The sequence below is a fragment of the Pelophylax lessonae genome, assembly GCF_965119305.1.
Source record: "Pelophylax lessonae genome assembly, chromosome: 5".
NCBI lineage: Eukaryota > Metazoa > Chordata > Amphibia > Anura > Ranidae > Pelophylax > Pelophylax lessonae.
This window is the reverse complement of record NC_138772.1, coordinates 538623426-538649319: the sequence shown is the minus strand read 5'-3', so window position 1 is coordinate 538649319 and position 25894 is coordinate 538623426. Positions and strand designations below refer to the sequence as shown.

General features: G+C 42.6%; 1 protein-coding gene across 1 annotated transcript in view; it reads left to right on the top strand.

Moving 5' to 3' along the window:
• COL22A1 (collagen type XXII alpha 1 chain) overlaps positions 1-25894 on the top strand; it is a 624908-nt gene that overhangs the window by 230130 nt on the left and 368884 nt on the right. The window contains exons 4-5 of the mRNA XM_082257569.1: positions 11195-11269; positions 24464-24575. Of these exons, the coding sequence (XP_082113695.1) occupies positions 11195-11269; positions 24464-24575 (187 nt within the window). The remainder of the gene's footprint in view (positions 1-11194; positions 11270-24463; positions 24576-25894) is intronic.

The window sequence follows — 25894 nt, the reverse complement described above, 5'->3', positions numbered from 1 at the left end:
TCAGGCAACTTGAAGTGGGGATGTGAACCATCTCCATTGAGAATATTTTTTTTTTTTCTCCTCCAGCATTTTGGACCTTCAAGCTTCAAGCTACAAACCACTGATGTGTGAATGGGGCCTTGTTAGGGGTTAAAAGTTATGGTTTAGGGGTTTAATACATTTTTTCATTTATTATTTTTTATTATTATTATTATTATTATTTATTTACTTATAATTATTTATTTATTTTGTTAGGTTAGGCCCCCGGGGTTAAGATTAGGGGTTAATATTAGGGTTAGTGGTTAGGATTAGGGTTAAGAGTTAATATTAGGGTTAGGAGTTGGGGGTTCGGGTTACATTTTTTATTTATTTTTATTTATTTTTAATATTTATTTATGATTTTTATTATGTATGTACTATATTTATTATTATTATTATTTATTATTTTTTATTATTATTGACATTTTATTTAAATATTCCAGAAAAATGCTTACGCATTGATGCGTGAGATAACACACTAAAACACCCAAAAACTTGCAAATCAAGTGTTTACATGCATTTCTGCAAAAAAACACTTAAAAAACCAACCACTTTGCCCAATTTGAGCTACAAAAAAAAAAAGCTCCAGAAATTTTTTGAGCTTCAGGCGACTTGAAGTGGGGATGTGAACCATCTCCATAGAGAATCATTTATTTTTTCTCCTCCAGCATTTTGGACCTTCGAGCTTCAAGCTTCAAGCTACAAAACACTGATGTGTGAATAAGGGCCTTGTTAGGGGTTAAAAGTTATGGTTTAGGCCCTTAGGGGTTTAATACATTATTTTATTTATTATTTCTATTATTACTATTTATTATATTTCTATTTCTATTATTATTATTATTATTATTTATTTACTTATTATTATTTATTTTTTTGTTAGGTTAGGTCCCCGGGGTTAATATTAGGGGTTAATATAAGGGTTAGTGGTTAGGGTTAGGGTTAAGAGTTAATATTAGGGATAGGAGTTGGGGGTTAGGGTTACATTTTTTATTTATTTTTATTTATTTTTTAATATTTACTTATGATTTTTATTATGTATGTACTATATTTATTATTATTTTTTTATTATTATTGACATTACTTTATTTAAATATTCCAGAAAAATACTCATGCTTTGATGTGTGAGATAACACACTAAAACACCCAAAAACATGCAAATGAAGCGTTTACATGCATTTCTGTGGAACAAAAAACACTTCGAAAACAAACCACACCAATTTGAGCTACAAAAAAAATAAAGTTCCAGAACTTTTTTGAGCTTCAGGCGACTTGAAGTGGGGATGTGAACCATCTCCATGGAGAATAATTTATTTTTTCTCCTCCAGCATTTTGGACCTTCGAGCTACAAAACACTGATGTGTGAATGGGGTTAAAAGTTATGGGTTAGGGGTTTAATAAATTATTTTATTTGTTATTTATATTATTATTATTATTTACTTATTATTATTTATTTATGTTGTTAGGTTAGGTCCCCAGGGTTAAGATTAAGGGGTAAATATTAGGGTTAGTGGTTAGGATTAGGGTTAAGAGTTAATATAAGGGCTCTTTCACACGGGCGCTCCGTATGTCCGCAAATCATCCTATTTTTTTGTGGATGATTTGCGGACATAATGTAAGTCTATGGCATTGCGGATGTCAGCGGAATACCATCCGCTGACATCCGATTTTCTTCCTTTCAGTTCTGTTCTGTTTTTTGGAATGGAACAGAACCCTATTTTTCCTCCGTTCAAAAAATGGAAAGGAAGGAAAATCGGATGTCAGCGGTGTCATCCACTGACATCCGCAATGCCCATAGACTTACATTATGTCCGTATATCATCCGCAAATGGATGGGATGATATGAGGACATACGGAGCGGATGACACAAGTGTCATCCGCTCCGTGAAAAAAAAAAAGGACCGGAGCGGAGAATAAAAACTGATCGCCCGTGTGAAAGAGCCCCTAGGAGTTGGGGGTTAGGGTTACATTTTTTTATTTATTTTTATTTATTTTTTAATATGTATTTATGCTTTTTATTATGTATGTACTATATTTATTATTATTATTATTATTCATTGTTTTTTATTATCATTGACATTATTTTATTTAAATATTCCAGAAAAATGCTTGAGATGCGTGAGATAACCCACTAAAACACCCAAAAACAAGCAAATCAAGCGTTTACATGCATTTCTGCAAAAAAAACACTTAAAAAACAAACCACTTTGCCCAATTTGAGCTACAAAAATAAAGCTCCAGAACTTTTTCGAGCTTCAGGCGACTTGAAGTAGGGATGTGAACCATCTCCATTGAGAATCATTTATTTTTTCTCCTTCAGTGTCTTGGACCTTCAAGTTTCAAGCTAAAAACCACTGATGTGTGAATGGGGCCTTGTTAGGAGTTAAAAGTTATGGTTTAGGGGTTTAATACATGTTTTTATTCATTATTTCTATTATTATTATTATTTATTTACTTATTATTATTTATTTATTTGGTTAGGTTGGGCCCCCGGGGTTAAGATTAGGGGTTAAAATAAGGGTTAGTGGTTAGGATTGGGGTTAAGAGTTAATATTAGGGTTAGGAGTTGGGGGTTAGGGTTACATTTTTTATTTATTTTTATTTATTTTTTAATATTTATTTATGATTTTTATTATGTATGTACTATATTAATTATTATTATTATTATTTATTTTTTTATTATTATTAGTGTTACATTTTTTTTATTTATTTTTATTTATTTTTTAATATTTATTTATGATTTTTTTTATGTATGTACTATATTAATTATTATTATTATTATTGTTATTTATTATTTTTTATTATTATTGACATTATTTTATTTAAATATTCCAGAAAAATGCTCTCGCATTGATGTGTGAGATAACACACTAAAACACCAAAAAAATGTTCAAATCAAGCGTTTCCATGTATTTCTGTGGAACAAAAAAACACTTCAAAAACAAACCACTCTGCCCAATTTGAGCTACAAAAAAATAAAGCTCCAGAACTTTTTTGAGGATTAGGGTTAAGAGTTAATATTAGGGTTAGGAGTTGGGTGTTAGGGTTACATTTTTTATTTATTTTTATTTATTTAACATTTATTTATGATTTTTATTATGTATGTACTATATTTATTATTATTTATTTTTTATTATTATTGACATTATTTTATTTAAATATTCCAGAAAAATTCTCACGCATTGATGTGTGAGATAACACACTAAAACACCAAAGAATGTTCAAATCAAGCGTTTCCATGCATTTCTGTGGAACAAAAAAACACTTAAAAAACAAACCACTCTGCCCAATTTGAGCTACAAAAAAATAAAGCTCCAGAACTTTTTTGAGGATTAGGGTTACGAGTTAATATTAGGGATAGGAGTCGGGTGTTAGGGTTACATTTTTTATTTATTTTTATTTATTTTTTTAATATTTATTTATGATTTTTATTATGTATGTACTATATTAATTATTATTATTATTATTATTATTATTATTGTTATTTATGTTTTATTATTATTAGTGTTACATTTTTTATTTATTTTTATTTATTTTTTAATATTTATGATTTTTATTATGTATGTAATATATATTATTATTATTATTATTATTATTATTATTATTATTATTATTATTGTTATTAGTATTATTTTTTATTATTATTGACATTATTTTATTTAAATATTCCAGAAAAATGCTCTCGCATTGATGTGTGAGATAACACACTAAAACACCAAAAAGTGTTCAAATCAAGCATTTCCATACATTTCTGTGGAACAAAAAAACACTTAAAAAACAAACCAATCTGCCCAATTTGAGCTACAAAAAAATAAAGCTCCAGAACTTTTTTGAGGATTAGGGTTACGAGTTAATATTAGGGATAGGAGTCGGGGGTTAGGGTTACATTTTTTATTTATTTTTATTTATTTTTTTAATATTTATTTATGATTTTTATTATGTATGTACTATATTAATTATTATTATTATTATTATTATTATTATTATTATTATTGTTATTTATGTTTTATTATTATTAGTGTTACATTTTTTATTTATTTTTATTTATTTTTTAATATTTATTTATGATTTTTATTATGTATGTAATATATATTATTATTATTATTATTGTTATTGTTATTAGTATTATTTATTATTTTTTATTATTATTGACATTATTTTATTTAAATATTCCAGAAAAATGCTCTCGCATTGATGTGTGAGATAACACACTAAAACATCAAAAAGTGTTCAAATCAAGCGTTTCCATGCATTTCTGTGGAACAAAAAAACACTTAAAAAACAAACCAATCTGCCCAATTTGAGCTACAAAAAAATAAAGCTCCAGAACTTTTTTGAGGATTAGGGTTAAGAGTTAATATTAGGGTTAGGAGTTGGGGGTTAGGGTTACATTTTTTATTTATTTTTTAATATTTATGATTTTTATTATGTATGTACTATATTTATTATTATTTATTATTATTATTATTTATTATTATTATTGACAATTATTTTATTTAAATATTCCAGAAAAATGCTCAGGCTTTGATGCGTGAGATAACACACTAAAACACCCAAAAACGTGCAAATCAAGTGTTTACATGCATTTCTGCAAAAAAAAAAAAACACTTCAAAAACAAACCACTTTGCCCAATTTGAGCTACAAAAATAAAGCTCCAGAACTTTTTCGAGCTTCAGGCGACTTGAAGTGGGGATGTGAACCATCTCCATAGAGAATCATTTATTTTTTCTCCTTCAGCGTCTTGGACCTTCAAGTTTCAAGCTACAAACCACTGATGTGTGAATGGGGCCTTGTTAGGGGTTAAAAGTTATGGTTTAGGGGTTTAATACATGTTTTTATTCATTATTTCTATTATTATTATTTATTTATTTGGTTAGGTTAGGCCCCCGGGGTTAAGATTAGGGGTTAACCACTTAAGCCCCGGAGGATTTGGCTGCTAAACGACCAGGGGGTATTTTGCGATTCGGCACTGCGTGACTTTAACAGACAATTGCGCGGTCGTGCGACGCTGTACCTAAACTAATTTGACGTCCTTTTTTTCCCACAAACAGAGGTTTCTTTTGGTGGTATTTGATCACCTGTGCGATTTTTTGATCACGCGCTATAAACAAAAAAAGAGCGTCAATTTTGCAAAAATAGCAATATTTTTCAAATTTTTTTATATGAAATTCCCCCCAAAGAAAATGTAAAAATCAAAATTTTTTAACATTTTCGGCCAATTTGTTTTATGCTACCTATGTTTGGTTAAAAAAATTGCAAAAAGCGTATTTTTATTGGTTTGCGCAAAAGTTATTGCGTTTACTAACAAAGGGAAAGATTTTTGTAATTTTTGTTGTTTATTTTTTTTAACGCGTAATGGCGGCGATCTGCGATTTTTTTTGCGGTACTGCGACATTGCGGCGGACAGATCGGACCCTTGACTGACATTTTTGACACTTTTGGGGTTACCAGTGACATTACTACAGTAATCAGTGCTATATATATGCACTGTTACTGTAAAAATACACTGGTAGTGAAGGGGTTAATTTTATTTGAGAGGGAGGGGCTGTGTGTGTCCCTAGGGGCGTGATTCTTACTGTGATTGGCTGTGGCTTGAGCTGTAGGGACACTGATCAACGGTTCTACATAGTAGAACCGTGTGATCAGTGTCTTTACACCGAGGAGAATGACAGGTGGCTTGATTACACAAGCCGCCTGACTTTCTCCCCCGACGATCGCCGAGTGTCAAACGCGCGGGGGGGTCCGTGACCGCGCGGGAGCGGGAGCGCGCCTCCGCGGGCGCGCGCTCGCTCCCCAGAGCCTCACAGGCGAGCGACGTAGACCTACGTCGCTCTGCCTGTGAGGGGCTGACTGCCGCAGTAAATATACTGTGAGCAGTCGGCAAGCGGTTAATATAAGGGTTAGTGGTTAGGATTGGGGTTAGGAGTTAATATTAGGGTTAGGAGTTAGGGGGTTAGGGTTACATTTTTTATTTATTTTTATTTATTTTTTAATATTTATTTATGATTTTTATTATGTATGTACTATATTTATTATTATTTATTATTATTATTATTTATTATTATTTTTTATTATTATTGACATTACTTTATTTAAATATTCCAGAAAAATGCTCACGCTTTGATGCGTGAGATAACACACTAAAACACCCAAAAACGTGCAAATCAAGCGTTTACATGCATTTCTGCAAAAAAAAAACACTTCAAAAACAAACCCCTTTGCCCAATTTGAGCTACAAAAATAAAGCTCCAGAACTTTTTTGAGCTTCAGATGACTTGAAGTGGTGATGTGAACCATCTCCATAGAGAATAATTGAATTTTTCTCCTCCAGCATTTTGAACCTTCAAGTTTCAAGCTACAAAACCCTGATGTGTGACTGGGGCCTTGGAAAGTATTATTTTACTGAAAGAGTAGTTGATGCTTGAGGTAGACTTCCAGCAGAGGTAGTGAGTCAGTCAACAGTAAGTGAATTCAAACATTTTTGGAACAAACCTAAATCTCTATTCAGTGAAAGAGGTTAAAAGAAAAAAAAAACAACAAAAAATAAAAAGAGGTCATCCTTGATGGACCAACGTGGTCTTCATCTGCCATGACTCTTCTATATTTCTATTCCTTTCTATAATGCGGAGTGGCACATGTGTGACAATACAAGGGATAAGGACCGGCTAGAAGTTCCTCTTCTGAAAGGACGGCCTGGGCTGATTCCACACACACACAAAGAGATGATTTGGATGAGAAACAGACAAAAGGGAAAAGAGATATTCTTTTGTTTTCTCCTCTTTGTCTTCATTAGAAGGAGTCCGTTGTTCCTCTGCATCTAATAGACAGATTAGGAAGCCAAGCTTCCAACCCGAGACACAAAAGATGCAAGAGGCTTTCTCCATCTTAAAAGGTCTCCTGAAACCCGGCACGGAAGGACTGTCAAACATTTATAACCAGTTAAAGGGCATCTAATACTGATATTTTAGGTGGCTCCTGGCAAATTTTATCTCAAGCCTCTCCTATTTATCAAGGGCTCTAACAAAGATTTTTTTTTTCACCAAAATTCTGTGTTTTGCCCAAGAACCCTCACTCTTACAAAGATGGATTTTCCAAAATCTTCGATAATTGGGGATAATAATAATCTTTGTCATGGATTTGTAAGGGAGGGACGCCAACTAGTGTCAGGAAATATAACTAAGAACCCCTTCAGGCTCATGGCCGAGTAACGTACTGATACGTCACTTTGCCCAGGAGAGGCTGACTGCCGCAGTATATAGTCGTGCGGCAGTCGGCAAGTGGTTAAGGGTCTAAAAGGCTTGTTAAACAGAACGTGTCGCAAAGAGTTTATATCACTTAGAGGACTTTTTGTCCTCTATGTGATATAAATATAGTTTTTGTGAAAAGATAGTGTCAAAAATAAAGTTGCACCCAACCACTTTACCCCTCCCCCCCCCCCTCAACCCCCTGAGCCCATCCGACCCCCACATACAAGCTAAGGACTAGGAATACCCCCCACCATGCTTTCTGGGTTCCGCTGACCTACATGCCGAGTATCACCAAATGGAGGGAAGGGAAATCAATGAACATCCATTCATTGATCTCCCCTAGCTGCAAAAGAACCTGGAAGTGACATATATAACATCACTTCTGGGTTTATGTTGTCACTTTCCCTGGTTGCTATGGGCAGGGAGGAAGCTAAAGAAGCATGACCTGCACTTCATTAGCTTTAGTGTAAGGCAGGTGAAACATCAGGGGTTTAAAGACCCCTGATGTCTCATTAAAGATAACCTATCACAAAGAGTTTATATCACTTTTTTTTTTTTTTTTTTTTTTTTTTTTTTTTTAATATAAATAAAGTTTTTGTAAAAAAAATTGTTAAAAGTAAAGTTGTGCCCAACTTGGAACCAACACCCCCCCAAAAAAAAATAAAAAAATTTAGGCTATCCTGCCCCTACATACATGCCAACTGTCCCTTTTTTCCTGGGACAGTCCCTGCAAATAGGAGCCTGTCCCAGGTAATTTATATTGTCCCTGGAAGTGCCCGTTAATCAGGCTGCCCATAAATGTTACGCAGAAGTAGTGCAGCTGAATGGGAGAATTATTCCAACTCTGCTGCTGTGGCCTTAAGTTTGAAATTCCCTTTTAAATTCCCTGTAATTCTCTCTATATTGAGTAGACTCTATAATCTGATAAGTAGGCGAGATTAATTATGCAGAGTGGGCGGAGCTTTAGGGAAGTGGGTGTGGTAATTGATAGCTGTGCTGCAAAGTGTCGCTGGAAATTTTTTTAAAATGTTGGCAACTATATACATACAAGCTCAGAACTGTGCCTCCCCCCACATGACCCCTCCCAGCATGATTGCTCTGCTCTTCCCTTTTGCCAAGTGTTACTGAATGGAGGGGAGGGTGACCAGTGAATACCAGTTCGTTGATCTCCCCTAGCCCTCCCCAGAACCAGGAAGTGACGTGTATTCTGGTTTCCGTGTTGTCACTTTCCCCCGGTTGCTATGGGCAGAGAAGAAGTTAATGGAGTGCAATCTGTGCTTTTTTTTTAGCTTTAGCGGAAGACAGGTCAGATATCAGGGGTCCAAAAGATCCCTGATGTCTCATTTAAGAGAACCTGTCACAAAGAGTTTATATCACATAGGGGACTTTTTTTCCCCTATGTGATATAAATAACGTTTCAGTGAAAAAACGGTCAAAAAATAAAGTTACACTCCACTTAAACCCCTCCCAAAAATTTTAGCTCACCCTATCCCCTCATACAAGCTCAGTACTGGGCCTTCCCTACGCGACCCCCTTCTTCCCTGGCCGGTTGCTATGTCCAGGAGAAAGCAAAAGGAGTGCAATCTGTGTTCCATTAGCTTCAGTGTAAGGCAGGTAAGACATCAGGGGTGTAAATGACCGTTTAAAGAGAACCTGTCACAAAGAGTTTATATCACTTAGGGGACTTTTTTAACTCTTTATGTGATATAAATAATGTTTTCGTGAAAACAATTGTCCAGAAATAAAATTGCATACAAGCACATGTGATTGTAACCAGTGAAAGCAATAATTCCAGGCATATTATTCACAGTTAGCTCTAAAGTGATGATCTGCAGCGACTTTTAAAGTGGTTCTAAAGGCTCAAGGTTTTTTTTACCTTCATGTATGCTATGCATGGGGGTAAAAAAAAAAACCTTCTGTGTGCAACAGCCCTCTCAAGCACTCTCGAATACTTACCTGTGCCCCTTTGCAATCCAGCGATGTGCACAAAAGCCCTGGCTCTTTGGAGACTCTCCCTCCTCATTGGCTAGGACAACAGTGGGAGCTACTGTGAATCAAAACCAGTGAGTCAATGAGAAGAGAAAGGGGCGAGGCTGAGCCTTGGCTCTGTGTGTGATTGGACCTGCAGAGCAGGGGCTTGGGAGCGAGTGCCCCCAAAGCAAGCTCCTCCCTCTAGGGGCACCAGGAGTGCCGACAGGGGGACCGAAGAAAAGGAGGATTGGGGCTGATCTGTGCAAAACCATTACACAGAGCAGATACATATAACATGTTTTTTATTTCAAAACAAAACAAAAAAATACCTTTAAAGAGATTGTTAGTCCCGGTTCACACTAGGGCGACCTGTGAGGTGACCTGGTCGCCTCACAGGTCGCCGTAGGTCGCCTCCCATAGGGAAGCTGCGGACCCATTCTAATAGGAGCAACACAAGTCGCTCCGACTTAGAAAAAGGGTCCGGAGCTTCTTTGGGGCGACCAGGAGGCGACCGCCATAGACTTCAATGTTATGAAGTCCGTGGCGGCCGCTCCGAGGTCGCGGCGTCGCCCCTATGTGAACGGGGCCTAAACCTCCTAAAAAAAAATAAAAATAAAATAAAAACCTGCAAGGCAATGTCCAAATGTGCTAGTATGCATATGCAGGGGAGCCCCCGTTTACAGCACAGGACTCGAAGAACTCTGAAGGAAAGGCACGGGTATGCCATTCCCTTAGAGTGCATGCGCCCAGGGCCGCTGATAAGGTAGTACAGCCAGCCCTCCTGTACTGGGCCTGGGCCCCATCAGTTTAAAAGGGGGCCTAGCCGGGGCGTGGTTTGGCCGCTGACTGGAATGGCCACTTAGCTGTACCACTCCACTCTCATCTGGGCTCCACAGCATCGCACAGCACTGGCACCCCTCTCTCTCTCCCTCCATCTGGGAGGATCTTTTACTGGGACACCCGTAGGACATGTCACGGTGGAAGCAGGAGTCTCAACACTCCAGGCGGCTGCACGAGTTCTTCATGAAGCCCGCACAGCGCCGCGCCCAAGTTGGCGGATGGAGGGAGAGCTGCCCTTTCCGGTAACACCCTAAAAGCCATCATGAGTCTCTACTCTAACCCTAGCACCAAAGTCTGGACCTCAGGCTACCTCTCGCCCCACTTTCCTATCACCAATGGGACACGGCAGTGGTGCCCCTTGTCGCCACTCATTTTTGTCATGGTAATCCAACCATTGGGTGCAACCATTCCACCCACCCCCTCTATATCAGGACTAACAGTGGGAAACACAACTCACAAGATAGGTCTCTACGTGGACGACATCATCATATAACTCGCTGACCCAGTGGACTCACTTCCTCATCTACTTCATATACTAGACAACTTTAGTAGAGCGTCTCTCTACAAGCTAAATCACTCTAAGTCCTCCATGGGTATATGCCTAACCTCAGCACTTAGAAAACCACGCCAGTTCTCCAAGAACGTTTCACATTGGGAATCCACAATGAAATTATACCTGGGATGGTATTACACCCCCTAACAAACTCGCCAAAATACACCACTCCTTATCACCTAAATGCCGGAGGGAGGGTTGGAGGAATGATGTAATAAGAATTGTGTCGGTGTAAATTCCATGAGCAGGCCGGAAATTTTGCTGGTCAATCTGTGTACTTCTTTCTAGAAGGGTTGAACGTGGGGGCGTGTCCACCAGGTATGTAGGAGGGATCCCGCCTCCCCTCTACATCTCCACTTCAGTGTATTTTTTATTTGAAAATTTGTGCTTGATAAACCGTTTTGCTAATATTATTTATTTTAGGCAACAAACTGAACAGTTAACATTTCCAGAACTCCATCATGAAAAGTCTGCTGTGTGTTATGTCTTTGTTGAATTGTGCTGTGTACGTGTGTGATGTAAGTTTATACGCCTTATTTTTCCAATTTCTTTTTTTTTGGGTTGCAGATGTCCTCTGTCCAAACGTCAGAGTCGAGGGTGACCGTTTTAAACACAAGAATGGAGAAAAAGACGAAATTCCAGGTGGGTTAAGGGATGACCTCAGGAGGTCCTCAACAGAGCCACCTTTGTTTTATTATCTTATTCCTTATCTTTACAATGTTAATGGGTAATTTTTGCCTTGCACACCACACAAAGAACACAAACTTAAAGCATAAAGGGGGATATAAGTAACAAAATATGCCATTATCTTATCGACCCAAAATAATAGATTGGGAAGCAGCCCACCTATAGATACAATGTACAAACCAATGGTCCCTCCCCACACGTATAACTGGCCTTTGCAGCAAGGAGCACATGGAAGGGTGACACATGTCAAACAAAGCCAAAGAAAATTCCCAGCTCCACTTACCAGCCAGCCTGCAACAAACTGAATTATCCTGCCTAACAATATGCGCTAAAAACAGGGGTTTCGTTTCAACACATTTGCAAATACATGTGTAAACTGCAGAGGCACTATGTGAATTAAAGTGAAGCTCCATCCAACAAGAGAAGCTCCACTTGTTTGCACCCTCACCCCTCCACTGCCACATTTGGCACTTTCTGGGGGGGAACGGGTACCTGGTTTTGAAAGTTACCCACTCCCACTTCCTGATAAGATCTCGCACAGCGATCTATGTCATGTCTGGCCCCTCCTCCTTCCCCCCATTGCCTTCTGGGATCTGTGTGTCCCCCAGAAAACAGTGGGACCATTCAGAAAGTGCAGCCCGACTCGTGCATGTGCAGTAGGAAACCGGCTGTGAAGCCTTCACTGCCGGTTTCCCTGACTTTGCAATGCCTGCACCTGAAGCTGATAGACAAATCGGCTTGGGGTGCTGACATTGCAGGATCCCTGGAGAGATAAGTGTCCTTATTATATTAACTATATTAAAAGTTATCAGCTACAGCAGGGGTCTCAAACTGGCGGCCTTCCAGCTGTTGCAGAACTACAAGTCCCACTGCGCCTTTGCCCAAAGGGAGATTCATGATTGTAACTGTCAGCTTTGCAATGCCTTATGGGAATTGTAGTTCTGCAACAGCTGGAGGGCCACCAGTTTGAGACCCCTGAGCTACAGTATTTGTTGCTGACTTTAAATTTTTTTTTCCTAGATAGGAGTTTGTTCTGACTTTATACAAACTGTAAGGCATCTCTATCTCAGGATAGACGGCTTTGCATGGTGCGCGGTGACTGGCATACTTTTCATGCCTTACAAAGACTGCTAATGTATACAGTTCTTATTAGGCCTCGTGCACACTGGACATCATACAAATGCCAGTAGCTTTGTAGTGAGTTTTTCAGCGATTTTTAGCTTTTTTGCATTAGCGTTTTTCAGCATTTCTTGGCGTTAGCGTTTTTTTACTGTTTTTAGCTATAAATCACCTCTCAGCAACTTTAGTAACTCCGACTTTCCCACAATGTAATGCTTGCCAGAATTGCATCGCATGGGCATTTACACCCATGCAATAAGATTTAGATGCGGGGAAAAAAGGGTCCTAAAACATTTTGGTGCAAATGTGGACTGTTTTTTCCCTGCATCAAAATCGCATCGCATGGGTGTGAACCTGCTGGGGAAACATAGGAGAGCATGCCGGGGAGACATAGGAGAACATGCTGGGGAGACATAGGAGGACATGCTGGGGGAGACATAAGAGAAAATAATGGGGAGACATAGGAGAACATGCTGGGGAGACATAGGGAAACATGCTGGGGAGACATAGGAGAACATGCTGGGGAGACATAAGAGAACATGCTGGGGAGACATAGGAGAACATGCCGGGGAGACATAGGGAAACATGCTGGGGAGACATAGGAGAACATGCTGGGGAGACATAAGAGAACATGCTGGGGAGACATAGGAGAACATGCTGGGGAGACATAGGAGAACATGCTGGGGAGACATAGGGAAACATGCTGGGGGAGACATAAGAGAACATAATGGGGAGACATAAGAGAACATGCTGGAGGACATAGGAGAACATGCCGGGGAGACATAGGGAAACATGCTGGGGGAGACATAAGAGAACATAATGGGGAGACATAAGAGAACATGCTGGAGGACATAGGAGAACATGCCGGGGAGACATAGGAGAACATGCCGGGGAGACATAGGAGAACATGCTGGGGAGACATAGGAGGACATGCTGGGGAGACATAGGAGGACATGCTGGGGAGACATAGAAGAACATGCTGGGGAGACATAGGAGAACATGCTGGGGAGACATAGGAGGACATGCTGGGGAGACATAGGAGAACATGCTGGGGAGACATAGGAGAACATGCCGGGAGACATAGGAGAACATGTCGGGGAGACATAAGAGAACATAATGGGGAGACATAGGAGAACATGCTGGAGAGACATAGGAGAACATGCCGGGGAGACATAGGAGAACATGCCGGGGAGATATAGGAGAACATGCCGGGGAGACATAGGAGAACATGCCGGGGAGACATAGGAGAACATGCCGGGGAGACATAGGAGAACATGCTGGGGAGACATAGGGAAACATGCTGGGGAGACATAGGAGAACATGCTGGGGAGACATAGGAGAACATGCTGGGGAGACATAAGAGAACATAATGGGGAGACATAAGAGAACATGCTGGAGGACATAGGAGAACATGCCGGGGAGACATAGGAGAACATGCCGGGGAGATATAGGAGAACATGCCGGGGAGACATAGGAGAACATTCTGGGGAGACATAGGAGAACATGTTGGGGAGACATAGGAGAACATGCCGGGGAGACATAGGAGAACATGCTGGGGGAGACATAGGAGAACATGCTGGGGAGACATAGGAGAACATGCCGGGGAGACATAGGAGAACATGCCGGGGAGATATAGGGAAACATGCTGGGGAGACATAGGAGAACATGCTGGGGAGACATAGGTGAACATGCCGGGGAGACATAGAAGCACATGCTGGGGAGACATAGAAGAACATGCTGGGGAGACATAGGAGAACATGCTGGGGGAGACATAGGAGAACATGCTGGGGGAGACATAGGAGAACATGCCGGGGAGACATAGGAGAACATGCTGGGGAGACATAGGAGAACATGTTGGGGAGACATAGGAGAACATGCCGGGGAGACATAGGAGGACATGCTGGGGGAGACATAGGAGAACATGCTGGGGGAGACATAGGAGAACATGCTGGGGAGACATAGGAGAACATGTTGGGGAGACATAGGAGAACATGCTGGGGAGACATAGGAGAACATGCTGGGGGAGACATAGGAGAACATGCTGGGGAGACATAGGAGAACATGCTGGGGAGACATAGGAGAACATGCTGGGGGAGACATAGGAGAACATGCTGGGGGAGACATAGGAGAACATGCTGGGGAGACATAGGAGAACATGTTGGGGAGACATAGGAGAACATGCCGGGGAGACATAGAAGAACATGCTGGGGAGACATAGGAGAACATGCTGGGGAGACATAGAAGCACATGCTGGGGAGACATAGAAGCACATGCTGGGGAGACATAGGAGGACATGCTGGGGAGACATAGCAGAACATGCCAGGGAGACATAGGAGAACATGCTGGGGAGACATAGGGAAACATGCTGGGGAGACATAGGAGAACATGCTGGGGAGACATAGGAGAACATGCTGGGGAGACATAGGAGAACATGCCGGGGAGACATAGGAGAACATGCTGGGGAGACATAGGACACATACTGGGGGAGACATAAGAGAACATAATGGGGAGACATAAGAGAACATGCTGGAGGACATAGGAGAACATGCTGGGGAGACATAGGGAAACATGCTGGGGAGACATAGGAGAACATGCTGGGGAGACATAGGAGAACATGCCGGGGAGACATAGGAGAACATGCTGGGGAGACATAGGAGAACATGCCCGGGAGACATAGGAGAACATGCTGGGGAGACATAGGGAAACATGCTGGGGAGACATAGGAGAACATGCTGAGGAGACATAGGAGAACATGCCAGGGAGACATAGGAGAACATGCTGGGGAGACATAGGAGAACATGCCGGGGGAGACATAAGAGAACATAATGGGGAGACATAAGAGAACATGCTGGAGGACATAGGAGAACATGCCGGGGAGACATAGGAGAACATGCTGGGGGAGACATAAGAGAACATAATGGGGAGACATAAGAGAACATGCTGGAGGACATAGGAGAACATGCTGGGGAGACATAGGAGAACATGCCGGGGAGATATAGGAGAACATGCTGGGGAGACATAGGAGAACATGCTGGGGAGACATAGGAGAACATTCTGGGGAGACATAGGAGAACATGTTGGGGAGACATAGGAGAACATGCTGGGGGAGACATAGGAGAACATGCTGGGGAGACATAGGAGAACATGCTGGGGGGGAGACATAGGATAACATGCTGGGGAGACATAGGAGAACATGCTGGGGGGAGACATAGGAGAACATGCTGGGGGAGACATAGGATAACATGCCGGGGAGACATAGGAGAACATGCTGGGGAGACATAGGAGAACATGCTGGGGAGACATAGTAGAACATGCTGGGGAGACATAGAAGCACATGCTGGGGAGACATAGAAGCACATGCTGGGGAGACATAGGAGAACATGCTGGGGAGACATAGGAGAACATGCTGGGGAGACATAGGAGAACATACTGGGGAGACATAGGAGAACATGCTGGGGAGACATAGGAGAACATGCTGGGGAGACATAGGAGAACATGCTGGGGAGACATAGGAGAACATACTGGGGAGACATAGGAGAACATGCCGGGGAGACATAGAAGCACATGCTGGGGATACATAGGAGAACATGCTGGGGAGACATAGGAGAACATGCTGGGAAGACATAGGAGAACATGCCGGGGAGACATAGGAGAACATGCTGGGAAGTTTACTGGCTGCAGAAAAAAAATGTCTGACGCCAAAAACAGCCGCTGTAAAAACGTCATGTGTGCATGAAGCCTAAATGTTACAATGACACAGAAGTGTAAAATTGACCAAAAAAAACTAGCCAGGTCTTTTCTAAAAGAATAAAACGTCTCCAATAATAACAACAACAAAAAACAAATAATAATAACATTAAAAAAAAAGGAAGCAAAAGAGTTGATCGCCCAAAGAGCTAGCAATCTGATTTAAAATAGTTTCCTGGCTGACCCTAATCTTCCACTGTGCAATTTGTCAGCTTTTCCTACAACAGCTTCCAGTTGACAGATATTATGGCTGCTCTGTGCCCCTTCTTTATAATGAGGGGTCTAGCTTCACCAAAAAGCAGAGAGTAGGTTGGCGAGCTTGGGAAGACGGGCTAATTTATTATATATTAAAATATATTGAAATATGAACAAAGCATATCCCTCTACAATGTGTACTTGTCACAATTAAAGCAGAGTTCCAGTCCCCAAATCCAATTTTTTTTTAAGACTTCACTCTAACTTGGTCCACATGATATGCAATCTTTAGATAGTGTTATAAATGCAGGTCTTTTTATTTATGTTTAAATTGAATAAAAGTACCCGGATATCGGAAGCTGACAGGGTCCAACTCCACTGTGGACATCTGAAGCCCTCTTGTATCTATTTCCGGGAATTAGTGCAGGTGGCTACCCAGCAGTGGCGGCCCATCCATTAGGGGCGCAGGGGCGCCGCCCCCCCTATCAATGTGTTCGGCCCCCTAATCTACATGCAGGGCACCGGACGCATGGATTCCAATAGAGTTTTTTTTTTTTTAAGCCAGAGGCTATAATAGACTTCAAAAAAGGGTGGGCTTGGGGTGCAAAGCACTGCGCCCTGAGCCCACGCAGTTGTGTGACAATAGCAATGAATATTCACTATTGCCACGCTGATTCTCCTCCTGGCCAATCAGGAAGCGGGTCCTGAGACCCGTTTCCCGACTGCCTGAAAGGAGAAGCCATGCTATTGGCCAAGGAGGAGGAGGGAGGAGATGCAGGGGAAGCCCACGGAGGAGACTGAGGGGGAAACCGCCGCCGACGACTGCCCAGGGGGAGTGAGCCAGCGACTGGGGGGGCTAGGTGTGTGGGCTGGAGCTGGTGTGGTCAGGGGGGTATGGTGGGTGTGGTCCATCTAAAGCGCTCACTCTGATGGAAATGGTACGCATGCTGCTCTCCTCAGGAGGGGAACTCCAAACAATGTGCACATAAAAGAGAAAAGGAGGGGCGAACACCTAGTGCCGTACCCTTGAACACCTTTAAAATGTTTATTAAAATGCCAAAAACATACTTAGAGACATGAAGGGCAAAAACCGCATAGAATGAGTCCACCACATGTGGAAATGAACATGTCCCTGTACTTGGACCCTCTGATTCGTTTCGGGAGGCACACTCTCTGAGGATGGGAGCGTGCCTCCCGAAACGCATCAGCGGTCCAAGTACAGGGACATGTTCATTTCCACATGTGGTGGACTCATTCTATGCGTTTTTTGCCCTTCATGTCTGTGAGTATGTTTTTGGCATTTTAGTAAACTTTTTAAAGGTGTCAAAGGGTAATGCACTAGGTGCTTGCGCCTCCTTTTCTCTTTCATATAACCGATTAAGTGTAGGCATCACTTCTTGCTTTAAAATACTGCTGTTGTTTGGAACTGAGTGGCTCCACTTCCTACCTGTAGATGCTTCTCCGTGAAAATGGCGCCCAACTCCTCCCGTTTGCATAATTTCCTGACGGGAAATAACGCAAGATTTTGGTATTAGGCAACTCCCATGGGCTCCTGGGATACATGACGCCGATGGTCTTAGGTGTTCATGGGAAGCGCCTAATGATGTAATCGCCTAGGCAGCCCGAGCAGGAAGTGCTCCACAAAATCAGGAATTACAGGTATTTAGAAAAAAAAAAAATAATAAAAATTGTTACCATTTTTTAGTAAATGGAGGATGGGGATTGTATTAGGAGTAAGTGGAAAAAAATGAGTGGAACTCCACTTTATGAGCACAAAGTGTCATTTCTGGCTACTGCTTCATTCCTCTGCTATCAGCATGGGTCACTTCTGACTCCAAGAGAAAAAAAAAAGGTGACAGAGGAGGGATCTCCAGCACACAGCCTGTGATTGACAGCCTCAGCTCTGTTCCTCTGTGCTGTGTTAGGGGGTGTGTCCCTTCCCTCCAATCAGCTCTCAGAGCTCTCCTCACTGAGCTCTTCAGAGTGTAACTTCCGTTCCCTGCCCCCTGCTTTCTGAAAGCTCAGACAAGCTGTATAAATTCAGGACATTGAAAGGACATTGAAAGGCCAGGTCACATCTGCAGCAAAAATGCATGGAAAGTAGGTTTCAAAAGGCATAGTTCACACCAGTGCAGTCAGTTCCAGAAAAAAAAAGTAGAACATGCTGCATTTTTCCTGCACTGGACTGTACTGGAACGTAGTAAAATGCATTAAAAATGCACTGGAATGCACTGGAACACATCAAAAACTGCATAAAAAATGCATTGGACCACAGTACATAAAAAAAAAAAAAAAACAGGAAAAAAAAAAAAGAAGAAAAAAAGCATCTAGAATGCATCCAGAAACGCATCAAAAATGCACCAGGACGTGCCAAAAAATGCGCATGCAGAAAGGCATCTACAACAGATGTGGAGTGTAGGGGTCGACAGATTATCTGCAAAGTCGATATAACAAGGGCCAATCTGCACTTTCCCAGATATATCAGAATTGGCCCCGGAGGTTACCGATATTACCGATGTTTCGGGAAAGTGCTTGTACCGGAGTGATGCCTGCAGCTAGAGGCATCACCCCAGTACCGGCGTCCATAGCCGACTGTGGGCTATCTTGTAATGACAACCGATGTGGCTGAGAAGCCGCTCAGCTGTCATTACAAGGAGCGGGAGGGGACGCCCCCCCCCTTCCGCGGCTCGCCCGGGTCTCCTGTCCCACCAGGAGACCCGGACAACCAGCCTGCACGGCCGCCGAAGACCCGATCAAAGCCCCATTCGGCTCTGATTGGGTCTCCATGTAAAAACCCGTAAGTGATGTCATGACATCACTTTCGGGTACTCGGCGCCAAATTATAAAAAATTACAGCATTCAAAACATGGCGTTTTGAATGCCTTTAAGTGCAGAGGAGGGGTTTGGGGTCTTTTAGACCCCCAGATCCCCCCACAAGAGTACCTGTAAAAAAATTAAAAATTATTTTCTTTTTAAATGTCCGAAAATATCGTCAGATATCGGCCGATACCGATATGCGATGGCCAAAATATCCGTATCGGTATCAGCAATAAAAAAACGATATGGGTCGATCACTACCGGAGTGTGTTTTTGTAATGCCAACCAGCCCTTAGAGAAGAAATTGCTGCAGATAAACAGGTACAGCTTATGTAGGAGAATGTGCTTTATCTCTCGGTAACACCTGAGGCCAGTCACTTCACTGGGTTTATGTAAAGATTTATAAGCACTTTAAGTTTCTTACAAAAGCTATATGATACTAAAAAAAAGGAAATACAAGTAGAACGAAGTGTAATCAATTTTCCTTAATTGGCTTCATTTAAATCCAATTTTTTCCCTTGACATCTACTTTTAATGACCCAGACACTAATTCCGCTTACCGTGAACACTACTACAATAATCCTTTTCACACCCAATGTATTTATAAAGTTCTCTTTGTCTTCAAGGCACCGGCCCAATATTTCCATGATTAACGATGGAGCCGATCCTTTGCATAATGCGCTCACTAATGATACATAGATTTGGGCAATGACTAATACACAGATGTATTTTGCAAAGTGACCTTTTCAGGAGTCGTGGAGGTCACAAGACCTCATTTATTTCTCAGAAAAATGGGGGCCCTGCGGCGGCCATACATTGGGATTAGCCAAAGCCGCACAATAAATAATTGTTTAGTTTGGGTCCTGATATAAGCAAATTCCATGATATATGAATAACAATGTGCATTTCTTGAACTTTTGCTGAGTTTTTATTTTTTATGTATAAGCGAATAAAGAATGCAGTGAACAAGGCTTGCATAATAAAAGGAACTTCAGTGTGTTCCCAAACACTATGGAAGTACCAAGACTGCTTCAGTGTAACCCGTATGGTCCGGGCTAAATGAGGCAATAGGATGTAAAGCCCATTACTGATCATTGACCCATTTGGTATTTTTGTCCGCCGCCTCAATTGTCTACTGGCTTGTCCTCACTTACAGTGGACCTTTCAGTACCTTTACAAGTCATGGTGTCATTTTTTAGTTTCAATAATTTTTTATTAGTTTTAAAATGGTACAACAAGAGTTAAGCAAGCAGTCAATCAAATAATTCCGCCATGCAATGGAGGAAAGGCATTACATAGCTAAGTACTCATACAGTAACATATAACAAGCAGTGGTCAACATGTGACATTCCAACGTAACTCATGTATAAAGTTGTGTCAACCACCGCCTAGTATGAAGGTGGACATCCCCAACCCGGGCACCCCCATGGGAACAAACTGTGTCACAGGGGGGGTGCCCACCTAGAGGAAGATACCACGGTTAAACAACATGCGGGTTCATGGTGTCATTTTTTTAAAAATATAATTTTAAAGCTGTCCTTAAGTTCCAGTCAATGGCTTTGTCTAGGCTGAAACAATGTTATCGGTCTGCTATTGGGTTACCTCATGGGGGGTGCCTTGACCTGTGCCCCTGACAAAGCACAATGTTGATGGTAACAAGGGCCTCCTCCTCACCACCCTGGATCAGTGGTGGTAGGGGTCAGCTGGTGGGGGGGCGCTTCAGAATGTGAAAGCCTCCTTTACAAATAATGAGGCCCCAGTTATCACCTCCCACATTTAAATAAATAAGTAAGGAATACTTAGTACTCCTACTTGTCCTTAAGTTCCAGTCAATATCTTTGTCTAGGCTGAGACAATGTTATCAGTCTGTTATTGGGATACCACATGGGGGGTACCTTGACTTGTGCCCCTGACAAAGCACCATATTGATGGTAACAAAGGCCTCCTCCTCACAACCCTGGACCAGTGGTGGCGGGGGACTTATCAGAATCTGGAAGCTTCCTTTACAAATAATGGGTACCCAGTTTTCATCCCACCCCTCCCCCTCACTTACATGAATGAGTAAGGAATACTTAGTACTCCTACTTGTCCTTAAGTTCCAGTCAATGTTATTGTCTAGGCTGAGACAATGTTATCGGTCTGCTATTGGGTTACTACATGGGGGGTAGTACCTTGACTTGTGCCCCTGACAAAGAACCATGTTAAGGGTAACAAGGGCCTCCTTCTCACAACCCTGGACCAGTGGTGGTGGGGGTCAGCTGGTGGGGGGCTGATCAGAATCTAGAAGCCTTCTTTACAAATAATAGGGCCCCCAGTTATCACCCCCCACACTTACATGAATAAGTAAGGAATACTTAGTACTTCTACTTGTCCTTAAGTTCCAGTCAATTTCTTTGTCTAGACTGAGACAACGTTATCAGTCTGCTATTGGGTTACCACATGGGGGGTACCTTGATTTGTGCCCCTGACAAAGCACCATATTGATGGTAACAAAGGCCTCCTCCTCACAACCCTGGACCAGTGGTGGTGGGGGTCAGCTGGTGGGGGGCTGATCAATCATAATCTGGAAGCCTCCTTTACAAATAATGGGGCCCCCAGTTATCACCCCCCCACAATTACATGAATGAGTAAGGAATACTTAGTACTCCTACTTGTCCTTAAGTTCAAGTCAATGTTATTGTCTTGGCTGAGACAATGTTATCGTCTGCTATTGGGTTACCACATGGGGGGTACCTTGACCTGTGCCCCTGACAAAGAACCATGTTGATGGTAACAAGGACCTCATCCTCACAACCCTGGACCAGTGGTGGTGGGGATCAGCTGGTGGGGGGGCTGATCAGAATCTGGAAGCCTTCTTTACAAATAATGAGGCCCCCAGTTATCACCCCCTCCCCCCACTTACATGAATGAGTAAAGAATACATAGTACTCCTACTTGTCCTTAAATTTCAGTCAATGTCTTTGTCTAGGCTGAGACAATGTTATCCATCTGCTATTGGGTTACCACATGGGGGGTTCCTTGACTTGTGCCCCTGACAAAGCACCATATTGATGGTAACAAAGGCCTCCTCCTCACAACCCTGGACCAGTGGTGGCGGGGGACTTATCAGAATCTGGAAGCTTCCTTTACAAATAATGGGTACCCAGTTTTTATCCCACCCCTCCCCCTCACTTACATGAATGAGTAAGGAATACTTAGTACTCCTACTTGTCCTTAAGTTCAAGTCAATGTTATTGTCTTGGCTGAGACAATGTTATCGTCTGCTATTGGGTTACCACATGGGGGGTACCTTGACCTGTGCCCCTGACAAAGAACCATGTTGATGGTAACAAGGACCTCATCCTCACAACCCTGGACCAGTGGTGGTGGGGATGAGCTGGTGGGGGGGCTGATCAGAATCTGGAAGCCTTCTTTACAAATAATGAGGCCCCCAGTTATCACCCCCTCCCCCCACTTACATGAATGAGTAAAGAATACATAGTACTCCTACTTGTCCTTAAATTTCAGTCAATGTCTTTGTCTAGGCTGAGACAATGTTATCAGTCTGATATTGGGTTACCACATGGGGGGTTCCTTGACTTGTGCCCCTGACAAAGCACTATGTTGATGGTAACAATGGCCTTCTCCTCACAACCCTGGACCAGTGGTGGTGGGGGTCAGCTAGTGGGAGGCTGATCAATCAGAATCTGGAAGCCTCATTTACAAATAGTGGGGCCCCCAGTTATCACCCCCCCCCCCACCCCACTCATATGAATAAGTAAGGAATACTTAGTACTCCTACTTGTCCTTAAGTTCCAGTCAATGTCTAGGCTGAGACAATGTTATCAGTCTGCTATTGGGTTACCTTGACTTGTGCCCCTGACAAAGCATGATGTTGATGGTAACAAGGGCCTTCTCCTCACAACCCTGGGCCAGTGGTGGTGGGGGTCAGCTGGTGGGGGGGGCTGATCAGAATTTGGAACCCTTCTTTACAAATAATGAGGCCCCAGTTATCACCCCCCCCCCCCCCACACACACACACTTACATGAATGAGTAAGGAATACTTAGTACTCCTACTTATCCACACACACAAAAAAATTTAAATAGTAAATAAAGACACTCACTGTTTGACAAGTCCCTTATGAAAAAATAAAAAAGCCTCAAAAAAAGTCCCTCTTTGTAGATCCATCAGTAGTCATGTCATGCAGCGTTGCACATCCATGTCAATCATGATGGCCTCCTAAAACAAAAAACACGCTGACCTTCCAGCACGTTCACACCTGCTGTCTTTTGGAATTTAAATAAAGGTGGGGACATAATGGCTGACATCAATAACTAAATATGGCCAGGGCCATCCTTAATATTGATTAGACCCTGGACAAACATTTTCTTGGGCCCTCCCAAATCCACTTATCAACTATTCTCAGGCAGTGAGGGCTCAATGGGCAGCTGCTTTAGGCCCCACAACAGTGCCTGGGCCCGGGGCAGCTGCCCCTTTTGCTCTGCCTTAAAGACAGCCCTGAATATGGCCATATCTGGTCAATGGTATTGCCGTAATCATGTCAGTCAGTAATCCTGCCCCTTCCTGGTTGGTACTCATCTGAGCGGCAGAAGTTACTTATTGCGCAAGGAATCCCTAGCAACTTCTGGAGGAACTCTGGTTGAGAAACCCTGGCTTAGAAAATCTCACACTGAGGCAACTCTGCTATGAGGCTCAAGGGACAGGAGCAGGGTTTCTCAACCAGGGTTCCATGGTGCCCTAAGGTTCCTCCAGAGGTTGCTAGGGTTTCCCTGAGCAATGAGTAATGTCTGCCTCTCAGATAAGTTCCCACTGACACCATTGAACTTTTTAGCTATACTGTCTGTAGGGGGATAATTCTTCCCATTGACCACAAGTGTATTGAGCATTCTTCCCACTGATCATCACACTAATGTATCATGATTTGTAGATTTAGTAATTATTAGCAGGGGTTCTCTGAGCCCGGAAAGTTGTTTCAAGGGTTCCTCTATGTTGAAAAGGTTGAGAAAGGGTGTTCTAGAGTGATTCAAGGCAAACTGTAGATTTTTTTTAAGGTATTGCTTAGAACTATTACTATTTTTAGATATTTCATATCATTCTTGACATTCTGAGATCAGGTCTACTTCATAACGAATAGCCGTATTCACAGGTGACTTGTGTTGTCCCCTCTCCAGGTTTTACATTCTTTATAAACTTGCATCAGTAAACAGCTGTGAATCCATGTAAAAGCTAATATCTCCCACCATTCTTCTTATACATCATTTGGTGACAGGTTTTGACCTGATGGAACTCTTCAACGTCAAAGAAGTATTTGGAGAAAAAGATGGTGGAGTACAGAGCTCCTATGTACGCCTTGGAACCTTCCCCATTGTCCAGAGGACAGAGTAAGTAGAAAAAGCAATCAGTGTGCTGCTCAGAGATGGTAATCTGCATACCTTGGTTGTAACCAGGGCAGGGACAAGGGGTGGGCAGAAGGGTCGGCTGCCCTGGGCACAATAATTTATTGCAGGGATGTGTACGCCCAGACCATAACCCTAAGGGAAATGCGGGGGAAAGTTTGCCATCTTTGTCCCGGCACTGGTTATAACGAGTGGTTATTTGAGTTACTGTTGCCTTTATATCATCTGGAACCAGTCTGCCCTTTCTCCTCTGACCTCTGACATCAGCAAGGCATTTTCCTCCACACAACTGCCGCTCACTGGATATTTTCTCTTTTTTGGACCATTCTCTGTAAACCCGAGAGATGGTTGTGTGTGAAAATTCCAGAAGATCAGCAGTTTTTGAAATACTCAGACCAGCCTGCCTGGCACCAACAACCATTCTACGTTCAAAGTCACTTAAATCCAGTGCTAGGACAAGGTCACCTACAGCACAGGGCGAATATGCCAAACTGTGCCCACCCCAAGATGTATGCGCATTATGTGTTCGAAAAAATCCCCCTGCCAAAAACCAACTGGGCATGATTACTCCCTAATCATAAATCCCCCCTCCTCCCAGTACAAATCCACCCCCCTGCTGAAATTCCCCCTCCCAGCACAAATATTTGCCCCCCCCATCCCCCACATCCCCACAGCACAAATGACCCCCCCCCCCAAAAACAAAAATAAAAATAAATCACCCCTCCTTGCACAAATCCTCCACCCCTCAAATTTTCCCTCCAAGCACACATCCTCTCCCCCCTACTCCAAATCCCCCTGCTAGCACAGATACCCCCCCCCCCACATCCCTACTAGCACAAACCCCCTTGAATCGACACTCCTAGCACACGCGCCCAAATTTCCTCTCCTAGAACAATTCTAACCCCCCAAATTCATCCTCCCCACCCAATCTCCTTGTGATGCCCCCCCCTTCTCACATGATACCACAGTGCCCAGGGCAGCCGTCCCTTCTGCCCACCCCTGGTCCCGGCCCTGCTTAACCACTTGCCGACCAGTCACGTTGACTGTACTGCGGCAAAGTGGCTCGATTCCATCCAGTGACGTAGACCTAGCGCGCTGGACTCCTCCCCTTCTGGGCGGCGCTCGCGCGCCGCCGGAGGCTCGCTCCCGCTGTTTTCAGTCACAGCGGGAGTCGGGCCAGGGGAGAAGCGGCGGTGATCACCGCCGCTCTTCCCCGATCGTCGGGGAATCGAGTTTGGAGATCCGCCCGCTTGTGTAAACAAAGCAGGTGGATCTCCTAAGTGACAGACAGTGACAGATTGCAG